This window comes from Rousettus aegyptiacus, unplaced genomic scaffold (genome assembly GCF_014176215.1).
Source record: "Rousettus aegyptiacus isolate mRouAeg1 unplaced genomic scaffold, mRouAeg1.p scaffold_m13_p_6, whole genome shotgun sequence".
In the NCBI taxonomy this organism is placed as follows: Eukaryota; Metazoa; Chordata; class Mammalia; order Chiroptera; family Pteropodidae; genus Rousettus; species Rousettus aegyptiacus.
In genome coordinates, this window is record NW_023416309.1 from 44,231,123 (window position 1) to 44,243,550 (window position 12,428).

A 12,428-nucleotide genomic window follows, 5' to 3' on the forward strand; every position below is an offset into this window, starting at 1 on the left:
CAGAAATTTAAAAAAAAATAGAAATAAAGAAAAGTAAGATGTTAGTGTCCCCATATTAAACGCCGTGAAATTCTTCATCGTGTCCACAGTGATTCACTGTCTTTTTTTTTCTTTTTTTCTGTAAGAAATATAAGGGCTGTGACTTTACATGACCAGTATCTCTCCTCCCATTTGATACAAAATGTCCACACTGTCTGTATTGTTCATTTTTCTGGAAATTCCAGGGTTTTCCAAAAGCACATCCTTGGTGTCCTTAGGAAACCAAGGACACTAGCTCCCATTTCTACACTGTGCGAGTCCCCCAACAGGGCTTCCTAAGCAGTCAGGCAACTTCTTTTAGAACTTCAAAAGGAAAAAAGGCTTCTAACGTTTCCCCTTCTGTCATTTTAGTGGTGCCTGGAGAGTCACATGGCAATTCAAGAAAGGGTTTACCTCTTGGCAATCACTTCAACGCTGAATACCTAAGAAAAAAAGACTAAAATATCAAAATACCCTGATTTTATGAATTCTGAGAGCATTTGACCACACACATTTCTCTCTGATTAAAAGCCTTTTTCTTTTTTTTTTTAAACCTGACTTCCTATGAAAGTAATGGCCAGTAAAACTCTATCTTGCTCAGCAAAAATCTTTGAGTCTCTTAAAATGCTCACATCAAAAAAGCCTCCACTGGGTGTTCAGGCATTCAAGATGAAATGTGGTCACAGGAGAACACCACAGCCCATATGGGCTCCATCCCAGAAGCCAGAGATCCAGACTCTGTCCTCAGGGCCTTACAGGTCTCATTCATCGAAGGAACGAAAAGTAATGACAGGGAAATAAGGAGAAAAGGAAGGCGGTTATGCATTCAAAAGAACGAGAGTGTGCCTGAAAAGGCAATACACACAAGAGAGAAGAAAGGAGGACTCTGTTCACAGGTGAGTTCCGAAGGCATTGCTTTCTCAATAAGATACTTTCTAAGAGACAGTACATTTTGCCTGAAAATTGTGTTCGCCATAGGATGGTATAAAAACAGCATCCAGCAGAGCCAACACTAGCACTGAGGCTAAGCTCATACATAGCTGGGAGTTTTGCAGCAGCAGCAATAACAGCTGTCACAGAAAAATCGATGAGCAATACTTACATGAAAGAATGAACGCTCCTTTTTCCTGGGCGAATATAGTCATTGGTCTGCCAACAACAGCATGGGGTCCTCCTTGGTGCTCACAGCTGCATCTCATTAGCGTTAAAGGCTACATGATTCATGGCTGATTGCCAGCTATTATTTCCATATCACTGACCCACCTGAGTGGCCAGGGACCCTCTCAACTCGACTCCTAGCCATCTCTGTCAGCTAATGGCACATCTGATGGCTGCAGCCCAATCCTTGCCCAGCTAATGCCCCACAACTCATCCTGTGATTCAAAAGCCCTGAGATAAGAAGTTCTTTTGTGACCCCTATTTGTACTAACGGGTTACCCATACTTTTTTCCAGGATGATTTCTCCTTCATTCTCTCCTGGAGAAACAGAGATTACCAGAAAGGCTGGTTTCTGCCCATCTGCTAATCTCAAGATATTACCCTCAGGAATGAGAACTCTACCGAATTTTTACCGAGGTTTTAATCCATTCACTGATCTTTGACATGTGATACCAGTTGAGTGGGTTTTCTCTTTGAAAAAGTTCATTAACTTTTTAGATTTTTGGTTCACGAGCTACATACAGAAGAAAGACTGTTAAGGCTTCTTCTGGCTCCAAACTGATAGTCTTCATTTGGTCCATGATCACAAAAGATACTTTTTGGTTCAGACCAAAAAGTAATATCATCATCCCATCTTTTTGCTTTTGACCTCATATTACCACATTTCATCCTCATATTTCTACCAGATTAACTTTCATAACCTATAACTCTGAACACAGCATTCCACGGATGTAGAATTTTCAAATTAGAAATTGCCTAATTAGAAAAAAAGTCATTTTGCCTAACGAGCAGACCAAGCAGTTAAAAATAATCAAGATTATGTTCCAAAAGTATATAGTTAGCTTTACCAAATTTCAGTTTCAGTCACATAGACAAATTTACAATCTTGTAAACATGTTTTTTTTTTAACTCTGTGTTATTGTTTATGACATTCCTTTCATGTAAATGTGCCTCCCTAAAAGAAATATGACATGTCAATTAAGGTCCAGGTGAAATCATTTCATGAGATCTTCATCTCCTGAACTTTGGGCTGCCAATTTCAAATAATCAAACTGGCTATATTGTTTTGGTATCTGTTATGTGTTGGCCGCTTAGATTATTGGTGAATTCACGTGTATTTAATCTTCTCTCTTCAGACGGATTGAATGCTCCTTGCTATAGTGATATTATACCAACAAGACACCAAACAAAGTACCTGAAATGGATATGGAGTTTAATATTTGTGTTTTTTCAATCTTTTTGGAAGTGCGCCTGCAATTATAATTATATATCCCAACACATTTTACAGCAAAGGAAGTCAACACTAAGCACTGCTCACTGTAAGTGGCCCAGAGGTCCTAACTCTTCTAGTATTACTCACATTACTGCAGTCATCACAGGAGGTACTATTTAAAGTGCTGGAACATGAAGGGTTATACTTTGGGGCATCTCCTCTAGCACAATTGCAAAGATGCATAGCTTTCACTTAGCCAGGTAAATCTGGCCCTCACTGTGCCTCTAGCATCATGGGGAAAATTAACCAACTGTCAAATAAAATACAATAACTCAGTGGATTAAATGACTAATATTCTGTGTCCTGAGCTTCTCAGCCTCGCCTCTAGCAACTGCACCATCCTGGACCAGATGCACTGTGGCTCAACTCCAGGAATGAAATTGTATATTCTGCTGAAAGGGTAGCCAGGCTGCTCGAGAGGAAAAAAAAAAAAAATACTAATTGTAAATCTTTTCTATTTTTAGGCTTAATGTGCATTTTATTTGGCAGGAAGGGCAGAACGAATAAAATTCCCATCCTAAGAATTTTAATTTGCTTCCTACAAAATGCTCGCATTGGTAGAGGCCTTGGAAAGTTACTTATATCATTCCACTCCCTGCAGGAAGGACCTCACACATCCCCACCAACCCAAACAGATTAAACCCTAGAATATCTTCCTCAGTCTAGTGTTTTTTTAAATATGCATAATTTCTAACACGTAAGTCCTCTAAGGAGAATTCCAAGAATGGCTTCACTGAATTGTGCATTTCACAAAGAGCATTTCAATATATCACTACTATCCTTTTAGCTTTTATGGCTAGAGTTGCTCTCTCGTGTGCCAGTGTATATGATGTTTCTTTTACTTTTCATTTAATTTAATTTAATTTTTTTTGTTGTTGTTCATAGCCTTATCTTCTACCTAGGAATGTAAGTTCTTTAAAAGCAGGGGCTATATGTATTTTATAGTGTATCTACAGTATAGAGGACATGTTATATTTTATAGTATGTATCACATAAAATATATACACACCTATCACACACACAGACACAGACATGGAATAGCATAACTTCATTTGATACTTTCTTAACAAACTGGAATTCTCCTTCAACTCAACCGGCAAGAGAAGAAAAGTCCCAAGATAACCTGGTTTTGAATTATGACATCTAAGCCCATTGTTATTGATCCTCTGGTCATTTCTCTCACTGTTTTAGCAAATTCCTAGTTAGTGTCCTGAACCTTTAGGGGGTCATTCTTCTCCTTAAGGATTTGAGAAAAGCTTTCCTGATTCTTCATCCAGAAAAATGATTACCTCTTCACATACCCAAAACACTGTTATGGATTCCACGGGGGTCAGGGGTTCTCAACAGCCTAAAACATCAAGGTGAAGACCTGCATCTCCACGGTGCATTTCTTAGTGTCTAGCTTTTCCTGTGCACACTGTCGCAGGCATTTACACAGCTCAAAGCAAACGACCTGAGAGCCTTCTTGCTGCCCATCACCCCACGGACACATAGTTCAGGCTACTGCACAGACCAAAGAATGAGCACAGGGAAGAAATGCAGGGATGATTAACCAGCAGGCTTTTACTTGGAGAACTATGCACTATTGTCTCAAATGAGGCACTCATGCTTACCTTTTGGTCTTGGCTGTATGCCAGAATCCAGTCTTCTTGCTGGGGGTGAAAAAGCAAACTCTGGATGTAGAAGTTTAGCCGGTACTTTTGATAGGTGGCTCCTTCATCTGAGCTGATCAATAAACTGCTCTCAATCTCTGGATCCGTGAGTAACAGAATCTGCAGCAAAGGATTGTTGGGGAAAGAACATAATGGACAGTTAAGTTTACAAATTCCCAAAACTTAAAAATTAGCTGAAATTTTGACGAGGGAGACAAAAGGGGCAGGCAAAGGACACTTAGCCAAGCAGTGACCTTGACTCTGTCAAGGTTGTTCTCATTATCTTGGACCAATCATTGGAAATGATTTTTGCTAGAAATGAAAGAGGCAGGACAAGTTGGAAAGAAGGGAGAGACAATGTAGACTGTATTTTCTTCTTCTCTACAGGGTTCCTTGTTGTTAAATTTTTTTTCCCAAGGTTATTTCTTTAATCTAAAATATTTTCCACTGTTCTTCTAACCTCAACCCTCCTTTCCATTGTCATGTCTACTTTTCATCTGTAGGGGATAAAAGAGCAAGACTTGTCAGTGTGTTGTGGGAAAGGTGGATGTAGGCTGCTGGTTTTTCTCCTTTATTGCAGGCTTCTTGTTCACATCAACAAAGTCTCATGTATGAAGGCCACTTTATCACCTTCTAACCTATTATATAATGTACTCGTTTATTTTGTTTATTGTCTATATACCCTCTACCAGAACATAAACACCATGAGAATAGGGATATTTGATATTTCTTTTATTATTCTTCCCCAGCATCTATTATATTTTCAATAAATATTTGTAGAGTGAATGAATGAATGAAAAGCATTTTCATAGTCATCATGTGAAACCGGAAGATGCCCAGAAGAGTTTGAACAGATCTAAATGGCAGGTCCATGGAAAGAGTAGCAAGATGTCCTCCTCAATCTTTAGCCTATTGACCAGTGAACATGCTCTATGTGTGTAAGACTTCACAGCTTCAGATGCTTCGCTCTCTTGTTAGCATGGTTAAGTTTTCCCAGAGTGGTGTGAACGATCCACAACAGGAACAAGATGGACAAGCTGCCCTGAAAACTGATTTTTATTCTCTCACTTTATGACTCTAGGAATGTGTGATAAGATGCCTCATCCACGAATCTCTCTGCAAGGCTCCTTTCACTCACTCAAAAGTGCACACCTAACGCTTCCAGACAGGTGGCCTTCATGCTGCCCACTGACATCATTCCCATCAACTTATTAATTGGCACTTTCTGAGTTGGGTTTGGAGAAGCATGAAAGATATGCTTAATGTGTGGCTGTATGAAGGGAAATCACTGCAGCCCGGGATTTAAGGATTATCAGTCGAGGATGCAGCAGTTCCAGGGGGAAGGAAAAGGGGAAGAGAGGACGAGAGAAAGAGAGAGAGAGAGAGAGAGAGAGAGAGAGAGAGAGAGAGAGAGAGAGAGAGAGAGAACCAAGCCCTGGAAGGGTAGCGTGCCAGGCAAGCACACAGAGCTTTCTCAAGCATTTGGAGGCAATCATATTAAAACCTCTGGATTGTTAGTGTCATCTTTGAAAGCGGTGTCCTGTCACTATGGATGGCACATGAGGACCGTACACCAGACATAGTAGGCCCAAACTGCATTTATGCTATCCAGGACAAATGTAAGGTTCCTTATTATTCTTTCAAACTTTCCTTCTTGAGGAGGACAAAAGATATGATGTGCAGTGAGCGAGTGCTGTAGCTGTCAGCGGTACTCTGGACAAGATGGGAAGCACACAAAAAATTGGAGGCTAATTGCCTCTCCCGCCATGTTCCACTGAAGCCACTGTCCCCAACCATACATTCTGACAAAGTTATAGTTTTCTCTGTCTCCCATTCACCAAGCACATAGTGTTCCTTCATTGGATGGCTGACAGGGAGCCATCAGGTAAGTACAAACTCACATGGCTTCATTAAAATCTATTGTATGCATTAAACGAGAACGTTCAGATGGCACTTAAATTCACAAGAATATTTCCAGGTGATTTCATATTTACTGGCACATAAAAGCTGTTGTTTTCCAAATAACACATAAGTCACCAAATGATCAGATTGTTTTGTGTCTCTGATTACAGTTAACGATAATATGTAACAACCTTTTTTGCACTGCTCCCAAAAGTAATTTCCATAATATGAAGAGGCTCAATTTTAAAGAGCATCTATTGTCTCAGGCCAGGTGATTATTTCCACCTCTGATATTCTATTTCCCTGTTAATCAGAATATATTTTCCTCTCTTGCCATGAGTACAAAGCTCACCACCTGCTTCTCCTGGCAGACCACCTCAACAAAATAAAAACACTAGGCCTACAGAATATCCTGGAACCAAGATGATTTTATTCATCATTTATTTAAAATATTTTTGATACTCATTTATGCTCCAAGCCATCATACTTTCTAAGATGATTCTACATCCAGGTAATATTGGATAAGAGAAGGGGGAGTTAGAATAATGCAAATATTTTCAAATATATGGATATTTAATATTGAATAAGTGAAATGCGTGGCTTCTTTGGCTTTACTTCTGAGTACTGAAAAGCTGTAGACCAAAATCTCATCTTCTCTAAACAATCCTTACCTGAAAGCTTCTATTTGGGAATTTGATATTTTAGAAATGATGGAAGATGTTAGGGAATTCACTCTGTAAGATTTATAAGTGTTTCTGCATTATACAAATCTTCCAGTGGTTCTTCTCTCAATCCACTTAAAACAAACAGGTCAATTAGGATCCATTTTTGTTTAGCCATTTTTTATTGCGCAAACAACTTTGTAAGACCAGCAGTAGAATCCAAAATAAAAGAAGAATAAATTGCTCATGACCCTGACCCTTCAACAAATTAAACGATGTGCTTCCTTCTACTTCTTTTATCCACATTTATATGTCATATCATCAGTTGAGTTCTTATTCTGATTTTTTTTAATTTAATATTTTGGCCTATAGTCATTTCCAACTGAATGATAAATGAATGCACAAATGCTTGCACACACACACGTTAATACACACCACTGTGTACAGTATATTAATCACAACCTTCAACATAAGCAGGTTAATATTTAATAAATTGTTGATAATTAAATAAGTGAAATATTATTTCAGTCTTCTAATTTAAATTCGTTAGTAATTTTATTTCGAGTTACTTGAAGTTTGTTCTGTCACTTTGTAGGGTTACTAAAAGTAAATATGCTAACAAGTAAATAAAAATTTAAGCAAGACATAAATAGAAAATGTTTAACCAATATGAGAAAAAAATAATGTAGATAATACATGCGACACAATCCTTAGACATGATGTTGCTTACAAATAAATAAGTCATATATTCTCAAGAAGGTATTTGATTGGGACATATCAAAATGATAACTTCAAGTTAGTGAATATGCCTCAAAAATTAATAACATTCCTTAAACATGTCCAATGATCACTGTTTTTTCTTAGTTACACTGGCTTTCTTCCCACTGATAGCTTTTCATGTGACTTTGAATAAATGGTGTTTTGCTGTGTTTAATCATATGCATTCTGGAATTTGACCCAAATGACAGAATTTTAGGAGGACTTTGTAAAAGAAATGAATCTGCACTTTGCACAATTCCTGGAGGGAGCTCTCTAAAAATAAGGGTCATTGTTTGCTTGGCATAAAGCTTGATCTATAGCAGGTCTATACATCTTTGTAAATGAAAAAAAGAATGAGTGACTAGGTACGTCCTTTTCATCCCTGCCTTCTGCCACAGGCAGCCCGTGGACTCTTGTGACACTGAGAATCTGAGTTCTCTCAGATAAATCCCTGCTGTTCTAGTAGGCAGCAAGGAGAGTAGAGACAAGGGGAAGAGTCTGTCTTTAACAGGAAAGCAATTATTATCTGTTCGGATCAGCCCATGAGTGATTAGAACCAGTTTACTGATGCCTTGCAGGGTGTGCAGATGCTGCACTGACTGCGACTGCAGATGAATTGTTTTCTATAGAAAGTCAATAATGGTGACACAGGCTTTCACCATCTACCTCTAAGCAACCATTCATCATCCACTTTGGGTGAAGGAAGAAACTTTGTTTGCTTTTCCTAGAGGTGACAAATGAACATGAAATACAATTTATAGATTTCAAATATGTCACTTCTCACTTTTTGAGGTATTAGTCCTTCTGACAGCTTTGTGTCATCAAAAATTAAATGCATTTTCATTCTCCTTGACTTGCTCCAGATTCAACATATGGCTACATGATGTAATTCTATAAGAGGTTGGTTGGCAGCTTTCTGATCTGTCTAGGCTGTCTACCAGGGACATTCCTCCTAAAGAAATATTTCTGCTATTTAGATTTGAAGATTCTTTTCCTAGGTATGTTATATTTGGAATTCTATCATTTACTTTTTTAGATGGGGTAGAGTTAATAAGAGGTAGCTTCATTATTTATAAGCATATGTTTTTTTTCCACCATATCTTTGGTCATAAACCAAAGAATATTTACTTTACACACTGTTCATTATTTGTTTGTTAATTTGTCTATTCCTTGTCCTTTGTGGACTGGAGTCAGTAGAGGTAATGTATTGGAGATATCTCTTTTGCTATGCCAAAGGCTTAACTCAAATCCAGATGCCCATATCACAGGTGCATAATAAATACTTTTCATAATGATAATGACAATGACAAAGAAAAATAGTAATAGCCATAATTGGGCACTTTAGTGATCTGCCCACTTTATCCAAACAAAAATCTATCCATAAACAGTATAAGAGGCTATTTTCATGGCTCTGGCTTCAATATTAAAAACAATGTAATCAGAGCAAGTGAGTAATTTGTTCACTACTGTGGGTGAAAAGCTGCCTATTCCCAATGTGAGCTGAACATTTATCTGTCCCAGATGAAATGAGGGTGAGAGCAATGAATGCATATCAATTGGTGACTGTTTAGAGGACAGCATTAGAGAAAGTTACATAGGATCCAAGAATGGCACATGAAAAGGAAATCACTGAAGTACAAGGAACTGTGAGAAAAGGAGAGGAAAGTGATCAAAAAGGAAAAAAGTTCAAATGAGTATACACTGTTTGAACAAAATCTATAAAAAGATGGACTCAAAGTGCAATCAGTCAGTCTAAATCCCACTCCCAACCTCCCAAACTCAGTGAAGCTCACCTAATGCACTGTCCATGGTCATTAATACAAAGTAGGGTCATTCAATACTAAGAGACCAAGAAAATGTTGGGGCAATAGACCATCTGCTTGTGACAGTTCATTCAGTGAAATAGCGGGGAAATGCTGGCACTATATGCTAGTATTTTATTCTGCGAGTTTACATTTAAGCCTTTTCTTTTTCTTTTTCTTTTCTTTTCTTTAATGAGGCCCCAAAGACTTTGATTTTTTAGAGGAAAAAAATTTCCAAGGAGTGTACACTATTTTATTGTTTCACATGTCTCTTACTATTCTTGTCAGATCTTACCTAATAATTATTATGCAACACTCATGAAAATTCACTCAACACTCCCTTTGCCCAACTATATAGAGTACACAGGAGGAGTAGAGTTCACCAGGAATGACAACACATAAGTTACACTCCTTGGAAGACAATTCAAGAAAGAAAGCTTATAGAAAATGTCTTCCTATTTCTCTTGGGATTACTGAACATAACCCTCTCCCGAGTTAACTTAGAGAATCTTCAAATAAAAAACACCATTTCGCTGTGAGATTCTGCTTCCATTGCTGTACATGGCACTGGCCTGCCACAAGGAGATGTATGCCCATGTGTGTGGGCTGATCTACAGGGCTGACCGGAGAGCTTGGGAACCATAGACATTTTTCCACAAGAAGAGCCCTGGCCAAATTATAAACCTGATTCTCGTCAGTGCTACAGTGGACATATGAAATTTCTCAGAAAAAAAAAAAAAAGAGAATGTGTTTAGTAAAGGTCATTTGTAATATAACAAGAAGAAGGAAAAACCATAAATATGTACTATAATCATAGGAGACAGCATGGGGCTTGACTTCGAAGATGGAGTTGAGTGTCATCTCCGCCATATATCGGTCATGCCACTTTGAAGAACTCATAGCTCACTTCATCTTTATGAGTCTCAGTTTTCTCATAGAGGGTAGTGATATTACTAAAAATGTTTTTATTTATTTAGCATCTGTTATTTACCAGGTACTCTACTAAACCTTTAAAACGTATTACCTCACTAAATTGTTTTAAAAAATACTTCAGGTAGATATTATTATGTCCATTTGATAGCTGAGGAAATGAGGCTTAGAGAAATGAGGTAATTTGCTTAAGGCCCCACAGCTAATCAGTGGTAAAGCTATCTATGGCATACACTGCATAAGTCAATGTGCAGATCGAATCTCTGTGTGAAAACAATGCTGAATTTTATAGAAATGTTACTACCATTACTTCACAAAGTATGGTATATTTAGTACTATATGTTTGCATTTAGCACTACATAGCTAAAATGTGATAATTGAATTCTTAGGGAGGGAGGGAAGGATGGAGAGGGAGAGAGGAAGGGAGAAAGAGGGAGAGGGAGAGAAAGAGGAACTTTGAATTACAAAAATCTTATAAAAATATTGACTAGACAGTAAGGGGGAAGCAATCAGGAACTAGAAGCTAGATAATGGAGATCCTCGATAACAAGACAATTGGTAAAATATTCTTGAATAATTTTTTTTAAATATAAATCTATAGAATCAAAATACTCAGTTATGATTCATTCTCAGATTTTTTTCACAATGACCCAGGCCCTCTTTTTCTTATTCTTCTGGTGTCATTCCTCCAGAAGAATGGTTTTTATGCTTTATCAGAAGTATGAGTGAGAAAAAAAATGAGAGAATTCGGGAAAAAAAAACCTCTCACCTAATGACAGTATAGGTGGAGAAACAAACATTTCTCCATAAGCGAGTTCTCAAGAAAGTTTATGTGAAAACTAGTAAGAATCATTACAATGTAACTGTTTTCCTAATAAACAGATTCCTTGTCTAGTTAGCATCTGAAATATTAACTCATTTAGCTGGAGAAATGATTATCATTAAATTAAGGGGATAATAAAAAATACAGAATATTCATTAATGCTTAGCATTGTATCACCTGGTTTTTTAAAAAAATGATATTTTAGAGGAAAAGAATAATGTGCAACTTTGAGAAACATTTTTATTATAGCAGTTACTATGGAGACTGATCAAATACCTTGAGAACATCTGAGCCACTTTAAAAATCCCAGTATTATCCCACAGTCTCCACTCAAATTCAAGCAGAACATACGTCCATGGTCATTATAAGTCCCACAGTAACTTCTCTCTTAAATCCCCAAAGCTCTATAAATGCCAAAAGGTTACATCATTTAAAAATGTTAGTTGTTATCAGAAGTAGCCGAGATATTAGGAAAAACAGACATTCATCTTCTTTGCTCATGGGAAACTTTATAAGAAATGATGTTCATTTAATAATAAGAAATCTCTTTATTCCACTAGAAATGATAAAGGAAAGGAGGCGGAGATAAAGAGAGAACAAGAAAAGGAAGCTATCAGTATATTTTAACATCAATTTAGGTGAGGGACACACCATTTTTGGTAAAATCTCTAAGTTGCATATTTGTTTTTAGATTGAATAAACATCAAGTTGAAAGTCAGGAGAATGAAAAGAAGAGCCCATAGAAATGAATTCAGTCTAAAAAACAAGTGAACAGAATGGACTTACATTCTTCAACTCTTGCTCTACTTGTATTATCATCTTGACAAGTATGTTTTAGTTTCCACTTATATGAATGCGTCATGGTAAATGGGCCACCATACAAGGGTAGATCTGGGAAGATTAATGAAGTCTCAGCCACAGGAGACTTTGCTAAAGTATTTGGCTATTAAAGCTTTCCCGAGAAGCCTGGGGGGACCACCTGGGTTTTCTCTCAAACGGGATCCACAGATTGGTAAAGTGAGGTTTGCCCCACAGCTCCACCGTAGAACTCAGGAAGATGGGGCTGGAGTGGACACCCAGGAGGAAGTGCCTCCTTTTAACAAGGAGATCTATTTTATGTAAAATCTTTCTTTCATTCTTCAGGTATTTAATGACAGACATGTTTTACCTCAGGTTGTTTTTGGGAGACAGAAAAGGGTAAATGTGCTTAGTCGACATGGCCCTGAGTATAATCACGTTAGCTATTGTATTCTCTTTCTCCTTTCTTCTTTCCCTTCAGTCAGAGCAGGCAATATAGTAGTGCAGCATGTTTAAAAGATGTTTTTTTTTTCATGGTTTTACTTTCTAGGCAGTTCTATATCTTGTGCTAATTTTATTTCAAAATGCACATCTCAGAAGCAACCAAATTGGTGAACTGTATAAATGAGAAAAGCATCTCTGTTCCAATTA

The 12,428-nt window shown here is 37.5% G+C and overlaps 1 protein-coding gene across 9 annotated transcripts in view; it reads right to left on the reverse strand.

The window, feature by feature from the left end:
- SORCS1 (sortilin related VPS10 domain containing receptor 1) overlaps nt 1-12,428 on the reverse strand; it is a 455,635-nt gene that overhangs the window by 168,072 nt on the left and 275,135 nt on the right. For all 9 annotated transcript variants that reach the window (XM_016144037.2, XM_016144032.2, XM_016144035.2 and 6 more), the window contains exon 4: nt 4,063-4,221. In XM_016144037.2, the coding sequence (XP_015999523.2) occupies nt 4,063-4,221 (159 nt within the window). The remainder of the gene's footprint in view (nt 1-4,062; nt 4,222-12,428) is intronic.